The 24,483-nt window shown below is 42.3% G+C and overlaps 1 protein-coding gene across 4 annotated transcripts; it reads left to right on the top strand.

Moving 5' to 3' along the window:
- The first annotated feature begins 1,043 nt into the window (after window positions 1-1,043).
- On the top strand, window positions 1,044-24,206 carry LOC113523928 (AP-2 complex subunit alpha-2). Of its 4 annotated transcripts, none has more exons than XM_053238013.1 (23): window positions 1,045-1,266; window positions 4,824-4,892; window positions 5,021-5,163; window positions 6,496-6,689; window positions 7,061-7,190; window positions 8,959-9,060; window positions 9,565-9,673; window positions 12,170-12,320; window positions 12,571-12,739; window positions 13,418-13,555; window positions 13,728-13,910; window positions 14,365-14,462; window positions 15,124-15,355; window positions 15,826-15,999; window positions 17,359-17,517; window positions 18,073-18,248; window positions 18,976-19,058; window positions 19,266-19,354; window positions 19,580-19,704; window positions 20,533-20,649; window positions 21,962-22,031; window positions 22,280-22,414; window positions 23,337-24,206. In XM_053238013.1, the coding sequence occupies exons 1-23, from the start codon at window positions 1,200-1,202 to the stop codon at window positions 23,412-23,414; spliced, it is 2,991 nt and encodes a 996-aa protein (XP_053093988.1). In that variant the 5' UTR covers window positions 1,045-1,199; the 3' UTR covers window positions 23,415-24,206. The 4 variants fall into 4 exon arrangements, with proteins under 4 accessions (XP_053093991.1, XP_053093988.1, XP_053093989.1 ...); XM_053238014.1 differs by having other exon boundaries at window positions 17,359-17,478; XM_053238015.1 differs by lacking the exon at window positions 17,359-17,517 and having other exon boundaries at window positions 1,046-1,266.
- The last annotated feature ends 277 nt before the right edge of the window (window positions 24,207-24,483 follow it).

Genomic DNA, 24,483 nt, shown 5'->3' on the forward strand with positions numbered 1-24,483 from the left:
TGCTGTATACTGTATGCTGTTGCTGCTGTATGTATGCTGTATGCTGTTGCTGCTGTATGTATGCTGTATGTATGCTGTATGCTGTATGCTGTTGCTGCTGTATGTATGCTGTATGCTGTTGCTGCTGTATGTATGCTGTATGTATGCTGTATGCTGTTGCTGCTGTATGTATGCTGTATGTATGCTGTTGCTGCTGTATGTATGCTGTATGCTGTTGCTGCTGTATGTATGCTGTATGCTGTTGCTGCTGTATCTATGCTGTATGTATGCTGTATGCCGTATGCTGTATGTATGCTGTTGCTGCTGTATGCTGTTGCTGCTGTATGTATGCTGTTGCTGCTGTATGTATGCTGTATGCTGTTGCTGCTGTATGTATGCTGTTGCTGCTGTATGTATGCTGTATGTATGCTGTATGCTGTTGCTGCTGTATGTATGCTGTATGTATGCTGTTGCTGCTGTATGTATGCTGTATGCTGTTGCTGCTGTATGTATGCTGTATGCTGTTGCTGCTCTATGTATGCTGTATGCTGTTGCTGCTCTATGTATGCTGTATGCTGTATGCTGTTGCTGCTGTATGTATGCTGTATGCTGTTGCTGCTCTATGTATGTATGCTGTATGCTGTTGCTGCTGTATGTATGCTGTATGCTGTTGCTGCTGTATGTATGCTGTTGCTGCTGTATGTATGCTGTTGCTGCTGTATCTATGCTGTATGTATGCTGTATGCCGTATGCTGTATGTATGCTGTTGCTGCTGTATGCTGTATGCTGTTGCTGCTGTATGTATGCTGTTGCTGCTGTATCTATGCTGTATGTATGCTGTATGCTGTTGCTGGTGTATGTATGCTGTTGCTGCTGTATGCTGTTGCTGCTGTATGTATGCTGTATGCTGTATGTATGCTGTATGTATGCTGTTGCTGCTGTATGTATGCTGTATGCTGTTGCTCCTGTATGTATGCTGCGTGCTGTATGTATGCTGTATGCTCAATTCTGTATGTTGACGCGCTGCTCTGCGGTGAAACAGCGACCCCTGGAGGCCGCAGGCTGCTCTGACACCAAGAGCTCAGCGTGACACCGGAAATGGAGTAGAAGAAGAAGAACATCGCCAGCCGCAGCTAATCTAGCCTAGCCTAGCCTAGCCTTTCTGTCCTGCTCGTTTTCGGAAAAAAAGGGACTCAGAGAGAACTCATAAAGAAGGAAACATGCCGGCGGTTTCTAAAGGAGACGGGATGCGCGGCCTCGCCGTTTTCATCTCCGACATCCGGAACTGTAAGTGCTAACATGCTAACATGCTAACGCCGAGCCTGCAGCCTCCACAGCCGCCGCTCAGCACAAAGTCAACTAGGCGTTAGCCTGAGTGCTAACTACTTCACTTTATATACACATAAATATAAACATACACATATATACATACTCATAGCACACACACACACACACGCACACGCGCGCGGAAATTTCTCACAGGAATCAAACCGTGCTGTTTTTAAACCATTAAACTGTTTTTAAGCTTTAATTTTATCCTGTAAAAGCGTTTCAGAGCCACATTTTTTTCATACACTTCATTTTTAGTCGTTTGTTTATTCGTGTCACATGTAAACACAAACAACAACAACAACAGCACTGTTAAAGCTGAGAAAAGCTGTGTTAAGTGTGTGTGTGTGTGTGTGTGTGAGAGAGAGAGAGATAGGTGTGGCTGTCTGAACACTGACTCACTTTATTCACTTTATTCTGCTTTAATATAGCAAACAAAACATCTGGGTCATCTTTTGTGTTTGTTTGTTTGTTTGTTTGTCCAGAAGTGTCAATCCTCCAACACTTGCTTTTCTCTGAATAAATCACAGTTTCCAAAAAAAAAGAAGAAGAAGAAATCATTGGAAACTAATTTTTATTAAAAAGATTAAATAAATCCCAGTGTCTATAATAATTCATGAATGTTTACTGTAAGCTGAGGAGGAAAATAAGGTTCCTGTTGGTTGGTGATAGCAGTCATCAGGACTCCTGTTCCACCTCCGTTAAAGATGTTTATGTTAAATGAGCTGTATTTTTTATTATTCCTGTGAGACGTTAGTGCTTCTGTGCGGTGATCCTGTCTCCGGCGCAGTTAGAACGATGTTTAAAGGTGAGATTAGGTCTCTAAAAGGTAGCTGGCTTTGACATTTCAGGGATTCACGAAGCTCCGCCCCCAGGACCTGCGCTGACCCGTAGAGCAGCGTCTATAAAATGATTGACAGGCGACGCAGCAAGCTTTCCGGACCGGAACTCTGTAACAGGATTTCTCAGCCACTTTGCAATTAAGACCATGATTTAATTCATTGTTTGTTAATTAATTAAATTTTTTTAATAATATTCTCTACATCTTCCAGATTATTTGTACGTATAAGTACAAATATATTTGTATATTTGTACGTATAAAAATTTGACTGTTGCACCTTTAAAAGACAAATATTCAGCAAACAACTCAAACATAAAACCTAGCAGTCAGGTTTTAGCTCTTAAAAACAAAAAACTGAATTTTTATCAAAGTTAAAGCGCTGAAATCATTTGTGTTCGAGCAGATGAGGAAGTGAGAGAGCTGGATAGAGTAAAGCGCCGCCGCATCACTCGCGATGAAACGAAGCAGGTGCGAATAGATTAGTTTAAACTCAGGATCAACTTCATTACATTTGAGGTTCACATGTTAATTATAAAGATACGTGTTAATTATAAACTCGTTCTGGGTGGATTTTTTAAAAATCAATTAATTAACACCAAAAACAATAAAGTCTTGTCAGTAAATGTGAATCATGTTGCTATGTTCGTGTAGAGCAAATCTGCGGGCCTCTGTTTGAACTCAACCGAAGAGCTGGGACAAAAGTAACATCTTTACATTTACATTATATTTATTTTCTGCAAACTTCCCCCTAACTCCAGAAATGTTCAGTGTCTGAGTTTTGCTCGATTAATGTTAACGTAGCTAACGAGTGAAAGAAGCGCGTAGCCTCTATCCTGCTTTAAATCATGTGATCCTGCACTCACTTTGACTCGAACGGCTTGGTCGAGCTGCTCAGGGTCTCTGATGCGCTGCTACTGAAAATGAATCAGCACTTTCTGATTTGGAAATTCAGCCGTGTTGTGTTAGAGTTATTGTAATTAACACACGTTCTCGGCGCAATGTCAGGTGTGTGTGTGTAAAATCCCAGCACCTTCACTGTAAAACACCTTCTCCTGCGTCCCTGAGTGATATAATAAATATAACAACACCAGAATACACAGCGCTCAGTTTTACAATAAACGCTACTAAATCAAGGAACTAAAGTGATGCGATTGCAAAACATAATAAAACAGGAAGTGAGGATTGCCATAGACCAAGAAAAAAACGTTGAGATGCATTATTAAATCCTTGAACGTTCTTTCAGAAACTCGTTAGCGCGATGTAAACGCTTGGTTTCAGCAGTACATCCACCGAGGCTAAAGGTCTTCAGTATCAGTTTTTCACAACTCCACACGTTTCTGCTGGTCAGTTAGAGCGTCTACTTCAAAACAATGGATTAGAGACAGATTTATTTTAGCTTCAGTTCACTGTATCAGAATTCCAGTGGGTCAAAAAGTTTATATACACCAAGTTTACTGTCTCTAAACAATCTGGAAGATTCCAGAAATCTGATGTAATGACTTTTAAAAGCTTCTGATTGGCCAGTTGTAACAATAAGGCATTAATTGGGAGAGCACATGTGCCTGTATTTAAGGCTCTACCTTTAAAGTCAGTGCCTTTTTACACTTGATACCATGACAAAATCCAAACAACTCAACCAAGACCTCAGGAAACAACCTGTGGATCTACAGAAGTCTGATTCCTCCTTAGGAACAATTTCCAAACACCTGAAGGTACCACGAGCATCTTTACAGACAACTGTATGAGAATATAAAAATCTAGGGGCCACACAGACACTCCATCGTTCAGGAAGGAGGCAGAAATTAACCTGAGCTTTGAATGAACTTTGGTCCAAGTTGGAGGCATCAGGAACCAAAGTATGAACCTCCACCATTAAGAGAGTCCTACATCACCATGGCCTGAAGGACTTGTGCAGTGAAGAAGCTCTTACTCCAAGACCAGTGTGAAGGTGATCAGCAGCCTTGTGGAGGAGTGCTCTCTGGTCAGATGAAACAAAAATGTAACTGTCGTTGATCTGTAATGATCAGCGCTGTGTACAGAGACTTTTAATCTGAAGAACACCATCCTTACTGTGAAGCACGGGGGTGGCAGCATCATGTTTTGAGGGTGTTTCTCTGGAAAAAGGACTGATGCACTTCAGTGAACAGATGATATCAAGCAACATCTCAAGGCAGTCAGAAAGTTAGAACTCGGTCAGAGCAGGGTCTTCTAGCAGGACAAGGACATTCTGTATGATTGTGTGCTTCTAACTTTGTGGCCACAGTTTGGGGAAGGAGCACATATGGGTGTGATTGTCAGGGGTGCACATACTTTTGACATACTTTTCGACCATCCTCTAAAGTGGCCAGTGGCTGGTGAAGGAAGTGTTTCTGAATCTGCATTAGCAGTAGAAAGCCTTTATTCGTCACGTGTATATTACCGTAGAGCAGAGAGGGTTCAGGTCCTTGCTGCTGGTGGTGCTGGGGCTTGAACCTCCGACCTTCTGATCCAAAACCCTGGACAGATGGACAGACGGGTTTCATAGTTACAAGCTACTACAATGTGCATTTATTGTGCGCGCTGTGAATATATACATGTTTAAAGTCTATATGCAAATGTAACATCATGATTAGATGTGAGACAAAACAAGTAGTAATATTATGGGATGTCTGTGTTCATTTTTCTGTATTTACAGGTAAAAGTAAGGAGGCAGAGATCAAGAGAATAAACAAAGAGCTGGCCAACATTCGCTCCAAGTTTAAAGGTACGTTCAACTGTGTGTGCGTGTGTGCGTGTGTGCGTGTGTGTGTGTGTGTGTGTGTGTTCAAATACCTGGATATCAGGATATCAAGTGAACATCAACGTTCAGATGTTCCGTGTGTGTGTGTTTAGGAGATAAAGCTCTGGACGGATACAGTAAGAAGAAATATGTGTGTAAGCTGCTGTTTATTTTCCTGCTGGGCCACGACATCGACTTCGGCCACATGGAGGCGGTGAACCTTCTCAGCTCCAACAAATACACGGAGAAACAGATCGTAAGTGCTACAGGACGAAGATCCGCAGATGTCAGGGATGTGCTTTTTACATTTACGCAAACGTGTAACGTGTAGAACGTGCTCGACGCACTCTAGGAACACGAATCCATAGTGAAGGAGGAACTGAATAATACAGCGAGAGGTGTACCGCCGCTCTGTTCGTTACTGTAGTAAGCATTTTTGGACGTATTCACAGCTTTGAGGAAGTAATTATCTGCTAGTCTTATCGTTGTTTTCTCAGTATTACAGAAGTGTTAGGAGGATAAAAGCATCGAGGTGACTGAGTTAGCGAGTACTAGGTGAAAGATTATGTACAAACAACAATCACTTATTAATTGCTTTTATAGTTAATAATTTTTTTTTGATTAATGTGCTGTGACACACAGTTCCTGAACAAACCAGAAACACACTGCTTGCTTTTTTCCTTTTTTTTTTTTTTTTTTTTTAAAAACCACCTTCCGACATGTTTTTGTGAGGAGCACGGAGAACCCAGAGGAAACTCACGCTGGGAGGCAACGCGAAACTCCCAAACTTGGCAACGAGGGAAATCTGTCTGGCCAGGAAGATAACATCACTACAAAAAAATGTTTTAGCAAGTAAAAATATCTTGAATATTGGCAAATTCAACTAATAATTCTCTTTATTACAATGTTTTTAAACATGTATAAGATTATTAAGCCTGTTTATATACACGTTTACTCATTTCAAGCTTTGAAATTGGCATATTTTATTGGCCGATAATTTTTTTTTAATTTAGATTAGATAACTTATTTAGACAAGTTATTTAGATTAGATAACTTTTCCTTTATTCTAGATATCTACCTCTGCAATGCATTGCCTCTTCAGTAAGAAAGAAGAGCTAATTCCACATCTCCCACGACTCCTTAAATGTGTTTGCTTTCCTCCTCTTGGTTTTTCGTAGCACAAGTCTCTCTCATGACCTCCCTTCGATTATATAGAGTTGGAATGTGTGTGTGTGTGTGTGTGTGTGTGTGTGTGTGTGAGGGGATTCTACATATTCGTGCTTCTTATAATTAACCTGTCGCGATGCTGAAAAACTCCCGAGTAAACCTCGCTGCAGGAACAAAAAAGTCCTTGGGGTGTTTTCCTGCCAGAAGTCATGGGGAAGGAGAGAGCTCGGTGTGTTTCAGGCTGGATAAGAGTGTTTCAGGAGCTGTTTTGTGTTGTACAGTGTTAGGGTTAGAGGTTAGGGGTTTGGGCTTATAGGAGGAGTCGCGTCAGATCTGCTTTAAGAAAGGAGTTTAAAATGCTCTGATTATCTTATTTTGTAACTGTTTACAGACAGTGTGGTTTCTGTGCCTGGTGTTTCAGGGCTACCTGTTTATCTCGGTGCTGGTGAACAGCAACAGCGATCTGATCCGCCTCATCAACAACGCCATAAAGAACGACCTGAGCAGCAGGAACCCCACCTTCATGAACCTGGCCCTGCACTGCATCGCCAACGTGGGCAGCAGAGAGATGGCCGAGGCGTTCGCTTCAGAGGTGCCGCGCATCCTGGTGGCAGGGTGAGAGATCAGCCTGGTGCAGTATTCCGTAATGTCCAGTTTACACTTTTATATAAAACACGTTTCTGAAGCCCGGCGATGCTTCACCGTGAGAAGAACAAAACGCAGCACGAGACTAATAAAGCGCGGAGGTTTGCGTTGCTGTAAACAGACGTCAGTGTGGCTCAGAGAAACAGACACGAGCTGTAGATTTCCCTCCAGACAGAGAGGAACTTTAATTTAATTCCTCTCAATAAAGTATAAATGAAAGAAATTAAATGTTTCCCCATAATTAGTCTCCGTATAGCAAGAATAATGGAAGAAATTCTCTTAGCGCTAAGTGATTCTTAAAGCGTGTTGAGATTTTTTTAATTAATTTTTTTATTTTGCAGAGACACAATGGACAGCGTGAAGCAGAGCGCAGCTCTGTGTTTGTTACGGCTCAACCGGACGTCCCCTGATCTGATCCCCATGGGCGAGTGGACGTCCCGTGTGGTGCATCTTCTCAACGATCAGCACCTGGTATGTTTACGTTTTTATAGCTATTACACGTGTCAATGTTTGTGTTGTTACTAAAGCTGTAACTACACAAAATTCAAATTCTATATGATTTTGATGCAGTGGTGTTGCGACATGATACGTTTTCTATACAGCAAAAACAACACGTGCTTTAGTTTGAACTGAAAATGAAGCTGAACCTGCACCAATAATGTGGGTCTTTTGTGGATAAGATTGGACACCGCTGGGTTAAATCAGAACCGCTTTTTTTTTCTTCATTAGATTTATGATCAAAAGGCACAGTTACTGTTGGATTGTTATCGTAAGGCGGCCAGTCACAATGGGATACTATTATTCCTCTGTCCTAAACTCCTTAATGATGATCTTCATTTGTGACAAGCCATTAAAATCGAAATATTATCATCTAAAACGCCGCTCTCGTACCCGTCTCGCCTGTAACCCCGCTCTCGTACCCGTCTCGCCTGTAACCCCGCTCTCGTACCCATCTCGCCTGCAACCCCGCTCTCGTACCCGTCTCGCCTGTAACGCCGCTCTCGTACCCGTCTCGCCTGCAACCCCGCTCTCGTACCCGTCTCGCCTGCAACCCCACTCTCGTACCCGTCTCGCCTGTAACCCCCGCTCTCGTACCCGTCTCGCCTGTAACGCCGCTCTCGTACCCGTCTCGCCTGTAACGCCGCTCTCGTACCCGTCTCGCCTGTAACCCCGCTCTCGTACCCGTCTCGCCTGTAACCCCCGCTCTCGTACCCGTCTCGCCTGTAACGCCGCTCTCGTACCCGCCTCGCCTGTAACGCCGCTCTCGTACCCGTCTCGCCTGTAACCCCCGCTCTCGTACCCGTCTTGCCTGTAACGCCGCTCTCGTACCCGCCTCGCCTGTAACGCCGCTCTCGTACCCGTCTCGCCTGTAACGCCGCTCTCGTACCCGTCTCGCCTGTAACCCCGCTCTCGTACCCGTCTCGCCTGTAACGCCGCTCTCGTACCCGTCTCGCCTGCAACCCCGCTCTCGTACCCGTCTCGCCTGTAACGCCGCTCTCGTACCCGTCTCGCCTGTAACGCCGCTCTCGTACCCGTCTCGCCTGTAACCCCCGCTCTCGTACCCGTCTCGCCTGTAACCCCCGCTCTCGTACCCGTCTCGCCTGTAACCCCCGCTCTCGTACCCGTCTCGCCTGTAACCCCGCTCTCGTACCCGTCTCGCCTGTAACCCCGCTCTCGTACCCGTCTCGCCTGTAACCCCCGCTCTCGTACCCGTCTCGCCTGTAACCCCGCTCTCGTACTTGTCTCGCCTGTAACGCCGCTCTCGTACTTGTCTCGCCTGTAACGCCGCTCTCGTACCCGTCTCGCCTGCAACCCCGCTCTCGTACCCGTCTCGCCTGTAACGCCGCTCTCGTACCCGTCTCGCCTGCAACCCCGCTCTCGTACCCGTCTCGCCTGTAACCCCCGCTCTCGTACCCGTCTCGCCTGTAACGCCGCTCTCGTACCCGTCTCGCCTGTAACGCCGCTCTCGTACCCGTCTCGCCTGTAACCCCCGCTCTCGTACCCGTCTCGCCTGTAACCCCGCTCTCGTACCCGTCTCGCCTGTAACGCCGCTCTCTCATCGTGTGATGTAGTGACGGATAGCGTCCCTCATGCGCTGGATCAGTAATACAAACTGCACGCTTCCTTTTCATTTTTCCATATTGACAGTTTTACTTAATTTTGTCCAACAGGCCCTTCTGTCTGGGGAATAACAGGATGAGATTAGACATTGATAATGAGGTTAATGCTCTTTTCCCAGGGAGTGGTGACGGCAGCAACGAGTCTCATCATCACTCTGGCTCAGAAGAACCCAGACGACTTTAAGACCGCCGTGTCTCTGGCTGTGGCCAGACTCAGCAGGGTGAGTGCATCGATCCGTCACATCCACTCAGCAAAGTGACGTTTTTAAACATATATGAAGTGAACTTAGAGCTGAGAATTAAATGTTTCTTCTTGGTTAAACATGTCATTTACTTCCTAACGGATGTTGTCTGTTGTTTGAAAACCAAGCGGATTGAATTGGTATTTTCCCCAAAAGCCTATTTTGTAATGTAACCAGTCGGGCTACAGAGTAAGAAGATTAATGAGCTGTCATCTGCGTTTCATAATAAACACTGTGAAATGACAGGGAAGCATCTGCTGTGTGTGAATCGTAGCTGTTAATTTAATTCCTTAATCTAAGAAATCACATCACGGTGCGTTATACGGTTTTGTCACGATGTTGAGCAGAGAAAGCTTTTGATAAGCACTAAACAGAATTTTGTCTAGAGTACTGGATGTGAAAGGATGATGATTTGGGATGTTTAGATTCTTGTGCTTCTTGTGTTTTATCTTTCTACTCATTCTTTCTTTCTTTCCTTCTCAGATCGTCACGTCAGCATCCACTGACCTGCAGGACTACACGTATTATTTTGTAGCAGCTCCGTGGCTGTCAGTCAAACTGCTCCGCCTACTGCAGTGTTATCCACCACCAGGTAGGCGTGTGTGTGTGTGTGTGTGTGTGTGTGTGTTTTACTGGTGTCTGGCACACTGTTATTGAAAAGAGTGAGTATTCCCCCCGATGCCTCGGTCTCCACGGGTGTGAAAGTGTTATGAGGTAGTAGGGCTGATTTTATACTTCTCCATCTATACTTCCTCATTCCCTGCGAATCTGCGGAGCTGTGTGTCGAGCAAATGTTGATCTTTGGGGTTGGGACAAAAGCCGAATAAGCACAAAGCCAAGATAAGTTGACTTGAGTGCGACGTTATGAGCATTTATACTCTCCTTCTAAAAACATAACGGTGACTTCCTGACGAGAACCTCAAGCATGATAAAGGCAATGCGAAACGAAGGATTAACACAAATGAGCCCCAAGTACAGTACAGCGCAAACAACTATCAACTACATGGATTAGAAATGAATTAATATTGATATAAGCTACAATACTGATATAAGCTACACTCAATATTGTTATTTCCAAATTTGGAAACTGTTCCCCAACTGTATGCCATAAAAACCGGTTAAACCAAACCAGGGTTTATTCATTATTCATTCATTTTTACGTTGAAGTCTCTTATGCTGCGTTAGAGTCCTCAACCAGGAAATCCTATGAAACCATTAATAATCTTCTTCAATTGTGTGGCATAAACAAGCTAGTAAAAGCCAGTTATACCACAGAACGGTTCTCGAATCTGATTGGTCAGAAGGTGTGCGTTATTTCTGTTTAACAGCGCGGCTCGGACAGTAGTTCCAGCATGAACAACAGGCTTATATTAACACGTTCGCTCTAATACGTTATTGTTTCTATAGTAATAGCTCATACACAGGGTCACGTACGACTTGTGTATATTTTAAATAAAATGTTTTGGGGGAGGCTGGTAAAGGAATCACTGTTTCTCGAAGCTATAACGTAAGTGCGAAGTGTTTTATAATTCGTTCTGCGCTGCTGATCCTTTACTTCCACAAAGGACCGAAGTGCTTTCGTGCTGTTTTTCGCACCACTAGGACATTCCGATATCAGTGTTGTCATTTAAAACAACTGCGTAATTAATCGCTAATGAGGATAACTGCATGTTCCCTGTCGCTAATGGGTTCAAAAGGCTGAAGAGACGCGACGCTTGGACTGGCTCCTGATTGTGCTCCGCTCCTGCAATCAGCGCTGCCCGACAACGTTAGGGGAGAAAATCAGACAGCTCATCCATTAACCTCGGTTTATTACACACTCGCTGGAGCAAGACGTTCACTCAATTCATTATGCTGAGGTCATAGTGCGCTTTATATAATAAACAGCTCACTGTTACAGCATGGCATCATCATCATCATCATCATCATGAAAATACCACAGACATTAAACACAGATAAGCAGCACTGCTGTAGGGCCAAGTGTTAGACACAGAGGAGCAGCTGTGGACGACTCGTAAGCCGTAAATAGAGCAGCACAGTCACACAACAGCGACCGGCAATAACCACAAAGGAGCTGAGTTTCAGGAAACAGCTTTCTGTTTTTTTGTTTTTGGTTGGTGACAACAGTGTACAAATAGAGATCTCTCTAAAGACTAAAGGAGGTTTTAAAAAAATAATACAGCATATTTTAAGGGACGTGCATGCCTGAACATTTCCTTATCACTCCATGTAGACCTCTTCTTTAAACCTCGGCGTTCTGGTCAAGAGCCTTGTGGCTGATCAGAAGCCCTGGATTTTAGTGTGATTAATCGATGAGTCGACTGACGCGCTCACTGATCACCGCAGACTGGAGCAGTCCGCTAGTCAAGGCAGTGGAAAAACAGCAGTGAGGCAGATGGTTAAAAAAATAAAAATAAAGGAATCTATATTGTTCTTATTATTCTGGAAATATTTTAGATTAGATGAAGCCAATTCTATAGTCAACACTTTTTTTATTGTTTGCTGTGGTTTAATGGAAAGTTATCACTTTTACATCACGTTTATGTTTAAGAGTAGAGGACTGTCCGTTGTTTTAGTTTTGTATTCGCCTCTGGCTTGCTCAGCATGGGTCTAATTATAAATCCATAGCTGGATTTCTGTCTTTTTGTTTGGTCTTGCCTGATCCCAGTCCATGTGCTTTCTAACGTAGTGTCCTTTAGTTAAGTGTCTAATGGATTTAATTAGTTTACTATGACACAGATTTATTATTCTAAACATTTATTGCACTGATTTTTTTAAATTTTATTTTATTAGTGTAGCCTAAAGCACTGAGGCTAGAGGTGTAGTTAAAGTGAGCTTTGATGCATTTTGCTGTTGTTTGTCAACATTTAAATGCACTAATAAAATGGAGATGCCCTAAATACGTTTTTGCTTTAACTAAGTGAACAAGTAGTTGACTAGTAAAAGTGGACAGTTGTGCGATCCTTGCTTGATTTTCTGTGACTGTATTGTACGTATGCTGTGCGGTATTTATGTTGTAACCAGGTATGTTTTTTTTTTTTTTTTTTTTTTTCCCCATACAATGAATGTTGATTGGCTATGATTTCAGAGGATGCAGCGATTCGTGGACGCCTAACCGAGTGCCTGGAGACGATCCTGAACAAAGCGCAGGAGCCTCCCAAGTCCAAGAAAGTGCAGCACTCCAACGCCAAGAACGCGGTGCTGTTCGAAGCCATCAGTCTCATCATCCATCACGACAGGTTAGCGTGTTTCCCTTCACACGCACTGTGTTAAAGTGCTAATGATGCAGATCTAATTATAATTATAATATATAAACTGGAACCTGATGTGATCTTCTGATAACCCTGATAACCTGTAACCCGTTCTCCTCGAGGTTCGACACGTTGAGATGCTCTTCTGCTCACCACGGTTGTAAAGAGTGATTCTTTGAGTTACTGTAGGCTTCTCTCTCTCTCTCTCTCCCTCTCTCTCTCTCTCTCTCTCTCTCAGTGAGCCGACCCTGCTGGTGCGAGCCTGTAATCAGTTGGGTCAGTTCCTTCAGCACAGAGAGACGAACCTGCGCTATCTGGCCCTGGAGAGCATGTGCACTCTGGCGAGTTCAGAGTTTTCCCACGAGGCTGTAAAAACCCACATCGACACTGTAATCAATGCACTAAAGGTAAACACCTTGATTTCTTATAGAACTGCTGAGAACGGTCTGAAACAGTATCAGTGATTAACTCCCGTACCGTGATGGTCCCTTTCTGTTCACGTAACAGTAACAAACCAAACTGATGAAACAAAACAAAGTTTTTAATGCGCCTGAGTCAAACAACCAACACGTACAAATCATAAATTCATTAGCTAACACACTGGACACGCAGATGCTCCAGCGCTTGCCCAGTCCCCTGTTTTTCCCAGAAGCATAACTGGCTATAAATTCCTGTGCAGGCGAGAACGCAGCCGTAGTCATCATCCCTTTTTTAAAAAAGTGTCTGTAGCACATTTTGTTTGTACCATCATCAAAAAGTGGACAGGTTGTTGGCCTAATCGGCTGTTAGCTGTGCTGTTTTCTCTGATAATCCGATAATCTGTTTTTTTTTTTTTTTTTGGCTGTAATTGTACACATAATAAAGTGACCTGTGTGGTAGGTAGATGTGATAAAATGGTCAATTATTATATCAGCAAGGTAGACTCAATAAACTAGCCTCTACTACTAATAATAATAATAATAATAATAATAATAATAATAATAATACAGCTCTCATCATTATATCTCATTCATCCAAACTCCTGCTATGTTTTAATGAACGCACACTGTAGTGAAACTGTGTGTGTGTGTGTGTGTTGTGTGCAGACTGAGCGCGATGTGAGTGTGAGGCAGCGTGCTGTGGATCTTCTCTACGCCATGTGCGACCGCAGCAACGCCAAACAGATTGTGGCGGAGATGCTCAGCTACCTGGAGACAGCCGATTACTCGATCAGAGAAGAGATTGTAAGTTTGTGTTTATAATCTCCTCCTCCTCCTCCTCCTCTCTCTTACACCGTGTCTTCAGTTAATAAAGTGCTCTGTAAGATGTCTTGATTCTCCATGTATCACGTGCATCCTGTGTGTGTAAAGTTGCACTGATTCTTTGTTTTTATCTCGCCCCGTTCTCCTGCCTCAGGTTTTGAAAGTGGCCATCCTGGCAGAAAAGTACGCAGTGGATTACACGTGGTACGTAGACACCATCCTGAACCTGATCCGCATCGCCGGGGATTACGTAAGCGAGGAGGTGTGGTACCGAGTCATTCAGATCGTCATCAACCGAGATGACGTGCAGGGATATGCTGCGAAAACCGTGTTTGAGGTATCGCTCACACTCCGGGACTCTTCTGCGCTGCTTTCGTAGCACTTCCTTCTGTGGCTGCTCTTCTCCGTTCGCTGTTTAACACTTCCACGCTTGACTGATCTTTAATTTTAACGCTTGTACCTGTTGTACTTCATTACATTTCCTTTTTAAGACAACAGGGTCGTTGTGATGATCTACTAAAAGCTCAAAGCAATCCTTTTAGCAAGTCCACTGTGATTTTTCCCCACACTAAGGCATTTCATTTAGCACACAAACGCCTTGTTCACTGTAGAAGACACACAGTAACTCCTCTACTGCCTGATAAAGACACGTTTGCAAAGTTATTTTTGGGAAATTTTTTCGGTGTATCATCTCTCTGTGGTCAAGCCTTTATCCTGTAAGTAGCGGCTCTTGCTATTCCTCATATTAACCAGCAGCTGTTCTTTAATCTTGTAGCTTGTGTCCTCCACAGGCCCTGCAGGCTCCAGCCTGCCACGAAAACCTGGTCAAAGTGGGCGGCTACATTCTGGGCGAGTTCGGAAATCTTATTGCCGGAGACCCGCGCTCAAGGTACTTTTAATATTATTTCTATAATATATCATTTTTTTTCTCTCTCTCTACAGCCTGTAAAGAACTTCCGAAAGCCTCACGGTGTCGCAGAACCGCAGGAAGGTGTTAGATGTTTGCGGTGTGGGGTGGTGTAGTAAACAGGGAGTAATACTTCCAATAAAATGGTAGGATGCTACGATGGTGACGAATCCACATCCTCCGTAATTATATGCTTTCTTGACATGTAATTTTTTTTTTTTATCACAGCAGCAAAATGAAAGCTCCCACCATTTTCCAGCTTCTTTTATAGATTAGTGCTGGCCAGCTGCTGCCATTACAGGCACCACATTCTGACATTTCTGTTTCAGAGTGCTGTTCCGAGGCTTAAAAAGTCGTAATGGATTTTAAATGAGCTTTGAGCACACCAGATCAGCACTCACATTTTAGAAGCATGGCCATGATTGCGTTCCCAATCCCTAATACACCCCAGGACTTTTCTTTTGCTCAATTTGATCCCCAAACTTGCCATTCAGACCAAATTTCATGAATAATAAATGAATAAATAATGTTGATTTCGAGGCATGTGTGTGTGAACTGATGATCCCGTGATGTGACAGAATAAGTGCAATAAAGGAAAATCTCTCTCTATCGTTATAATCTTTTCCTTTTCTCCCTCTTTCAGTCCACTTATTCAGTTTAACCTGCTCCACTCGAAGTTCCACCTGTGTTCGGTTCCCACTCGGGCTCTGCTCCTTTCGGCTTACGTCAAGTTCATCAACCTTTTCCCCGAGGTGAAGGGCACCATACAGGAGGTGCTTCGTTCCGACAGTCAGCTGCGTAACGCTGATGTGGAGCTGCAGCAGCGTGCTGTCGAGTACCTGCGCCTCAGCTGCATCGCCAGCACAGATATACTGGTACGCTCATCAGAATGAAACGGTTTTCTCCTAAACTCGAGTCAAATTCGTGCTGCACGTTTCTTGTTCAGGGAATAATAACAGGTAATAATTGCTCATGGGGTTAAATTGAATAAATATAAACGTTTTCTTAACTACATGAACTTCATGAGGGATGTCAATCAAGCGTGCTGGTTGGAATATTAGGCCACGCCCATTAGGCGGTTCTCACGTAGGTAGGATCACAGAGTTTGGCTGGTCTCGTATTTATTATTTATTATTTACTATTTACTGTTTCCTGGGACTTTAAGTAGATGCAGCGTAAATAAACTTCTGTAACTTCAAGGATCCTTCAGAAATGACTTGCCCTGTATGAGAGATTTCATGACTGATTTTTATAAACCATTTTTAAACCCAAGTGTAAGTTTTATTTATTTGTATTTTTAATACAAAATTTCCTGCACTGCGTTTATCTGTAAACTTTGTAAAAGGCCACAGTGTTGGAGGAGATGCCGCCTTTCCCCGAGCGAGAATCCTCCATCTTGGCTAAGCTGAAGAAGAAGAAGGGGTCGGGACCCGGTTCCGAGGTGGACGACAGTCGAAAGGAGCGCAGTGCTAACGTTAACGGGAGCAGCGATCACACCGTGGCCAGCACAAATGCAAAGGTGGGTCTGTTCTTCAGGTTTAGAGTCTAAATTTGGCTTCAGTTTTGCACCACGTGTGAACGTATTTACAGCACAAGGATCACGAGTATACGCAAGACCAGAGAGATGCTCTATCTTCATTCTTAAAGAAATTTTTTAAAAAATCAGCAGTGTATTTATTTAATTAGAATTGGCAGTGTAACTGTCACTTATTCAGTTTGTTGCAAAGTGTATTGCTAATATTATGAACAATTATTTTCATATTAATATATGCTTATAGTACACATTTAAATAAATATAGTTGTACTGATGTACTATTGTAGTGCTTCCTACACTTAGGTGATACTTGGGTGCCCTGGGCAGGTAACTTTATTTTATTTTTAAAGTCTGTTTTGAGAAAAACAACGCCTTTTTCCAGCCGTGGCAGTGACAAGGACAAAGCTCAGGGTCAGGGGGAATGGGTGGAGCAGCAAAGGAGGGCAGGTGAGAGAGAGAGAGAGAGAGAGACAGAGAGAGGGGGGAGAAAGGAAGAGAGAGGAGGAGAGAGAGAGGGCTAGAGAGAGATGGGGGTAAAAAGAGGAGAGAGAGAAGGGATAGAGAGAGGGAGGGAGAGGAGGAGAGAGAGAGGGCTAGAGAGAGATGGGGGTAAAAAGAGGAGAGAGAGAAGGGATAGAGAGAGGGAGGGAGAGGAGGAGAGAGAGAGGGCTAGAGAGAGATGGGGGTAAAAAGAGGAGAGAGAGAAGGGATAGAAAGAGATGGGGGTAAAAAGAGGAGAGAGAGAAGGGATAGAGAGAGATGGGGGTAAAAAGAGGAGAGAGAAGGGATAGAAAGAGATGGGGGTAAAAAGAGGGGAGAGAGAAGGGATAGAGAGAGGGAGGGAGAGAGAAAAGAGATGGGGAGAAAGAGAGGAGAGAGGCAGGAGCTGCCGTACTGCTCGCTCTCCGCTTTACTGAGAGCTGAAAGAAAGAAAGAGCTAGAAAGAGAAATCTGCAGTTTTTTTACTATCAGCTTTTTCTTCTTCTTCTTCTTTTTTTTTTTTTTATAAGATTACATCATGGTTAAGAGGGCCGTATGACTTCAGCGTCCTTATGCTATAAGACGTGTTTCTTATTTGCAGTCATTGTACTAGATTATTCTTATTAAAATAGCAGTTGTTTGTCCACAAGGTTTTACAGTTATATCTCCTCTCCTTCAGCTGTACTGTTACATTAGAGACAGGGCGGCCATCTTGTCAGGGCGGCCATCTTGTCAGCGCACCTGGGGCCTTTATATGAATGGGGATGATCCATCTACCAAAACCAGAGCTGACTGTTTACACTCTACCTCCACTGATATTCTCCTTCCTTCTCCTTCTGTTCTTCTTTCTCCTGTACCCTTCAGCCTTCTCCGTCATCTTTTGCTTGTGAAGCTTTGGCTAAAGCCACACCCCCAATCAACAGACCACGCCCAGTTCCCATCTCCTCCACTCTGAACACGCCTCTCTCCCCCTTATCACTTCAGGCTTGTGCCCTTCACACTTCTGCTGCTCTTTTCTACCAGGTCCCTGCATGGCGTGTGTGATTCCTAACAGACGTGAGGTTTTAGAAATAGGGGAATCATTGTTCCTCCCCTGATTAAGTGAACAGAAGATGATTTGACCTGATATTTGAGATCTGTCTTTAAATTGTACTTTTTTAACTGAGGTTGTCTGTTATAAATGTTTTATCACGTTCAATCCTGGTCTTTAGAATTTGTTCAATTTGTTTTGAAAACTGACAAAAAAAGTTTAATGAATGAAGTGAAATAAAATGAAATCTTTCTGAACTAATAGACACATGAACCAATGCCAGTGTCAGGCGTTTTATAACTGAATGCTTGTGTGTAAACAGCATGGTTTGTCTCCCGTGAGAGCTTTGTAGAGCTGTTATATAAAAATGTTGCATATGCGTTAAAGGCTAGCGATCAGTAAACTGTTTATAAACTGCATGGTTTGTCTTCAGTAATGATGCCTGTATTATTTACGTCACATGAAGTTATTGCAAGTCGTGAGAAATCTGCAGATTAATAAGAGAACCTGAACAACCGAATGGAAACTGTTGGCTGAATCTCTTCCAGGTGAACTCTTCTCCTCCGTCTGACCTTCTGAGTTTGGGAAACAGCACAGCTCTGAACTCTGCCAGTCCTCCAGCGGCCTCCAACACGGGCAGCCTGCTGGTGGACGTGTTCTCCGAAAACCTGCCTGCAGCCAGTTTCGGTTCCTCTGCATCCATCATCGAGGAAAACCTCTCGAGGTGCGCGTCAATCCCACACTCATCAGTTTTTTTATACAATAGTGATCATCATACAGTGCACACGCAGTTCAATAAAATAATCACGCAGTACAAACTAACGATACTGAACAGCATTTCAATTCCACTTGAGCTGTTTGGCAGACGCTCTCGTGTAGCTAGTTCCAGTTACGATCTGTTCAGTCACTTTAAATAATGAGATTTTATAAATGCTATAAATGCATGTCATTCCTGTTTTTTAAAAAAATACTATTATTTTAAATCCTATTATCCTATTATTTTGAATATATACATACACCCCTGTTTTTTGTTTTTGTACAGCATGTAATTTAAAATATTTCTGTTTTTATCAATCAGATAATTCTAAAATCATTTCTAATTTCATTAAATATATGAATTGAAATCATTTATTTTTATAAGTCTTTTAATTCTAAATAGTTGCCGCATCATTACTCATCATTACAAATGATCCCTGTTTTTCCAAATCATATAATTTTTGTAGATGCTGCAATTCCAAATGTTTCTTATTTTTATTCATCCTGTCATTTTCACATATCACTCCTCTTATAATCTTTATAGATTACTGAATGAATGACTGATACAAGGAAAATGAACGTGTGTGTGTGTGTGTGTGTTGTTTTTAATAATCGTGTCCATTCTGAGCTCAGTGTGTTTGTGTAATCTTCAGTGTCGACACAGTCGCTAAAAACGGATGTTTGTGTGGTTTCAGGTTCGTGTGTAAGAATAACGGTGTCCTGTACGAGAACCAGCTGCTGCAGATTGGCCTAAAGTCTGAATTCAGACAGAACTTGGGTATACGTCTTATACACATGGACATTAGTGTTTTTATTATTTTTTTTATACAAGTTTATCATTTTTATAATGAATTTTACTAGAGCACCTAAACAGCTGATTGTCTTCAGTAATGCAGCCTGCAGAAGCACCATCTTTTACTCATATTCCTTTTGTTTATTGCAAGTTGAGCATTAATATGCGAATGATATCTCTGTCGCATTTCAGGCCGCATGTACGTCTTCTATGGAAACAAAACCTCGACACAGTTTATGAATTTCTCCTCCTCTGTGGTGTGCCATGACGCTCTCAGTAATCATATCCTTTTATACAATCAAATAGAATGAGTCGAAAGTCTTATAAGATTCACTATATTTGTATATTTTAGTGAATATATACTATATTACTGAATATCAATTATACTGATAACACAATTTTCTGCCACTGTGTGATTCTGTTGTTGAGATCCACAAGCTTGTAAACTTCTTGGTACACTAGGTGGCGGCGTACATCTTCAGGTTTTGTCCTTAATCCCTCGTTTACAGCTGAACGTTCACACGAAAGCGTCCGATCCGGTAATAGACGGAGGAGCTCAGCTTCAGCAGGTCCTCAACATCGAGTGCTTATCCGACTTTGTAGATGCGCCAGTGCTCAATATACATTTCAGGTGTGTGTGTGTGTGTGTGTGTGTGTGTTTCTCAGCCTCCTTTCTGCTTAGTGTTCTTACTACAACTTTCCAAATAATATCTCACATACAGATGGTGATTGTTTTGTTTTATTTGTTTCATGTGGTGTGCATACAGTGTTAGACTAAGATAGTATTACCCACAATCCCATGCAATTCATACATCTGTTTTTCTCACTCAGAAGTGGCTGTGAGAAGTTAATCTGTTTAAGTGAGTATTTGTAATTTCAGGCTGTAGCTGAACGTGCTCATGTATGTAAAGTCCAATCTCTAAATCCTAGCTCCAGTTCGCTATCAGGTTCCAGTTTGCTAGCTATTAAATAGACTGCAGTAGTGCAAACGTATGACGTTCTTCCTTTCTAGCAGCTCTTGTTCTCTGTTGTGTTTGTACAACGCTCAACCTGCGGAACGAAAGAATAAACAGTCATGTGTATCAGCATGTGTCAGCTCGGCTTAATCAACCGAGTCAAACTAGCACGAGCACGTAAATTCAGTTAAATGGAAATGGAAATGCAGCATCAAACGTGTCAAATGTTAAAAATTCTTTAACTCTGTTTAAAGTTAGACAACACTCACTGCAGCCTCTCTACATAAGAACATAACGCTTAACGCTGTGGTATTCTCCTCCTGCTCATCATCACGTCTCATCTCGTGTACTCGATTTGTCAGACGGTTAACTTCTTTAACTTTTTTATTACGTATCGTATCGCTAATTATCAGCCTACGCAAACAATAGATGGAGATGGTGGTGAGAGGGTCTTTGAACTGAAACTGTATATAGCTGTAAAGCTACACCTGCTGCTCTTACAGGTATGGAGGCAGCATCCAGAACATCTCTGTCAGACTTCCCATCACCCTCAACAAGTTCTTCCAGCCCACGGAAATGACGTCTCAAGAGTTCTTTCAGCGCTGGAAGCAGCTCAGCGCGTAAGTAACGCTCACGTAATAGCGAACATTCGACGTTACAGCAAAACTAGATTTGATGCGCTTTTACATGCAGGTATTTTGGATCCAAGAAAAAAAAAAACTGTTCTGAGGATTTTTGGCCCGTTCCCGTCCCATCCAAGACTTTATTAGTTCAAATGAAATGTGTTAGATTGTTAACTGTAAAGGATCAAATCAGCATCACTGTAGATCGGATATCAGAGAAAACATATTAAATATCGGTTAAATATCATAGCTGGAACAAATGGCAATGATTGAAAATCAAAAAAAAAAAAGAAATGTATTTTTGTGCATGTGTATGTTTGCACATTTTTCTTTTGTTAGGATTGATTTGATTAGATTTCTGCTTCATACTTTATTGAATTCTTTATATTTACAAAAGAAATTGAAGCTAGGTTTTAAAGAATACAATATCGGCCTGATGCATGGTGTCGGAGAAGAGAAAGTGCTTTACATCTCTAATATCTGCGCTTCTCATTTTTATTTGTATGGCACTTTTAACAGCAGACGTCGCCGTGTCAGAGAGAGGAAGAGGATGGTGTTGAAGATTGTGATTGTGATTGAGTTGTACTCGCTTTTGTTCTGTTTACCTTTTGTGTATCGGAAGGATTACGAGCTAGATCCGATAGGGGGCGTGTCAGGACCAGAAACTCAACCAGAAAATACCTCCCCTGACTACTAAATGTTAGTGATGATGTGCCCACCTTCTCATTGAGGAGAAGTCCACACTCATTCTTTCTAAAACATATCAGTTATGATGATATTGTATCTTGGGGATGTGTAGCAATGCAAACTTCGTAGTCATGAGGAGAAGATGAAAATGTGTTAAAAGCATTATTAAATTTCAGCCTGGACATTTTATTGTTTTAACTGTGAGTATCAGTGATGTCACTAGGTGGAAGGCTGAGTATACGTACAGTATAGTGGGATTTGCTGTAAATAGTCACCTATTACTGTTTAAAATGGTTTCATGCTCATTTATGTGAAAATTTCTGTTTCTATGTATGAAAAAGTAATAAATTACAGTTGTTCTAATTAGTAAAACAAAAGTCATAGGAAATGTGGTGTAGATGTTTGGTGTAAATTACAGTGTTATGTTGAACATCCAGCAGAGTTTGAATGATAATAAAGAATTTGAATGAAATGCAATCAGAACTCTATCTATCTATCTCTAATTAAATTTTTCCTATAAAGATTGTTTCCCTGTGATTTATCGGCTGCAGTTGTCCCCTTTTGGTGCCATTTATTCAGTAAATAAAACTAATTTGCCTCTCGTGTGCGTCTTTCCCTGCAGTCCTCAGCAGGAGGTGCAAAAGATCTTCAAGGCTAAGCACTCCATGGACACCGAGATCACCAAGGCTAAGGTAACTACACAATCGGGGAAAGCACGACTAGAATTATGTTTACTTCTGTGTTTACTCGACTAAATAAACAAGTCATAATTTCTCCCTGCTGCTTAATGTGCTCTGTCGATTTATCTGCAAGCGCCGAGCTCCATTACGGCTGTTTTCTGTGGGACATTTTTCACTTCTGACTAGCGTGTGTGTGTGTGTGTGTGTGTGTGTGTGTGTGTGTGTGTGTGTGTTTGTGTGTGTGTGTGTGTGTGTTATAGATTATCGGGTTCGGAACAGCACTGCTAGATGGAGTAGACCCGAATCCTTCTAATTTTGTTGGCGCTGGTGTTATACACACAAAGACAATACAAGTCGGCTGTCTGCTGAGACTAGAGCCCAACACACAAGCACAGGTAAACAATCACACCAAAATGCACACAGGTGAATAATCACACTGTAACACACACACACACACACACACACAGGTAAATAATCACACTGTAACACACACACACACACAGGTAAATAATCACACTGTAATACACACACACACACACACACACACACAAGTAAATAATCACACTGTAACACACACACACACACACACACACAAGTAAATAATCACACTGTAACACACACACACACACACACACACAAGTAAATAATCACACTGTAACACACACACACACACACACACACACAAGTAAATAATCACACTGTAACACACACACACACACACACACACACACACAAGTAAATAATCACACTGTAACACACACACACACACACACACACACAAGTAAATAATCACACTGTAACACACACACACACACACAAGTAAATAATCACACTGTAACACACACACACACACACACACAAGTAAATAATCACACTGTAACACACACACACACAGGTAAATAATCACACTGTAACACACACACACACACACACACAAGTAAATAATCACACTGTAACACACACACAGGTAAATAATCACACTGTAACACACACACACACACACACACAGGTAAATAATCACACTGTAACACACACACAAGTAAATAATCACACTGTAACCCACACACACACACACACACAGGTAAATAATCACACTGTAACACACACACACACACACACAGGTAAATAATCACACTGTAACACACACACACACACACACACAGGTAAATAATCACACACACACACACACAAGTAAATAATCACACTGTAACACACACACACACACAGGTAAATAATCACACTGTAACACACACACAAGCACAGGTGAATAATCAGTAACGTCATTGGTCTGACCCTCTTCCTGTCTTTCCTGTGCAGATGTACCGGCTCACGCTGAGGACTAGTCGGGACACTGTGTCTCAGAGGCTGTGCGAGCTGCTTTCTGAACAGTTCTGATCGCTGCTGTATCCCATCAGGCCTTGCTAGCCGATGAGGACGGTCCGTCATTTCCTCTCTGAGCGTATAAACACTCTTGCGCTTCCCTGACACACTCCTGATGGTCTGATGTAGCTCATTTCACATCTATCCTTATATACGTCAATATTAATCTGTGTACAGTGTAAATGTCCCTATGAAACTTTTATTTTTTACTCCCATATATAAGTGACCTTCTCTGCCCTACATTTAGCGTGACTAATCCTTGTCTGCTTAAATCAGGCCTTCAGCTATATACAAGGCTTTTTTATTATGATTTCTACCATTTTGTTACACACCAAATGCAGAGAGAAAAACGTGTATTAAAAGAAAGAAAGCTGGACAGAACCCCATCCTGCCTGACGTTACACTGAGTTGAATCCAGTCGCTGAAACAAGTGCCTTGGACTAGTACAGCTGGAACTCTGAGTCCTGTGGAGAGGAAAGATTTCAGTATTTCGTTGATCTCATATAGAGTAAATCAATTCTCAGGGGACGACAGCTTAATTCTTCTTCTAAAGCCTCAGTGGCAGAATCAGTAACAAGTGCTTTGAAAGTGATGAAATAAAAGTGCTTGACATTTAAAAAAAAAAAAAAAAAAAAAAAAAAAAAAGTCATGGCTTGGCCACTGCCAGCTCTCCACGTGCCTTCAACTTGTGTGTTCCTTCCGACTGTTGCTGTGTGACCGTGCGTCTGTTGTCTGCATCTGATAGCATGCTCTACTCCCAACTTTCAGATGGGTTTTTGCCAATTAAACTACAACATGACACTCTAATCTGCTGGGGTTTTTTATTATTATTATTATTACCAAGAACCAGAGCTTCTTTCTTCAAATGATACTTTGGCTGAAGTTAAATGTGCACAATGTCCCCATACACTACAAGTATAGTAAACCTGACAAGCCAAAGATGTTTGGTGTCTGAAATTTACTTCTTTAGTTTTGCACTGGAGCTACGAGGCTAACTTTGTCTTAATCATCACATTCACCTAAAATGAGCCGTTCAGTATCTGAAACTCTAAAATGATTTTCTTTCCCACAGCACATCGTTTGG

This window comes from Pangasianodon hypophthalmus, chromosome 11, assembly GCF_027358585.1.
Source record: "Pangasianodon hypophthalmus isolate fPanHyp1 chromosome 11, fPanHyp1.pri, whole genome shotgun sequence".
NCBI classification, from domain to species: Eukaryota; Metazoa; Chordata; class Actinopteri; order Siluriformes; family Pangasiidae; genus Pangasianodon; species Pangasianodon hypophthalmus.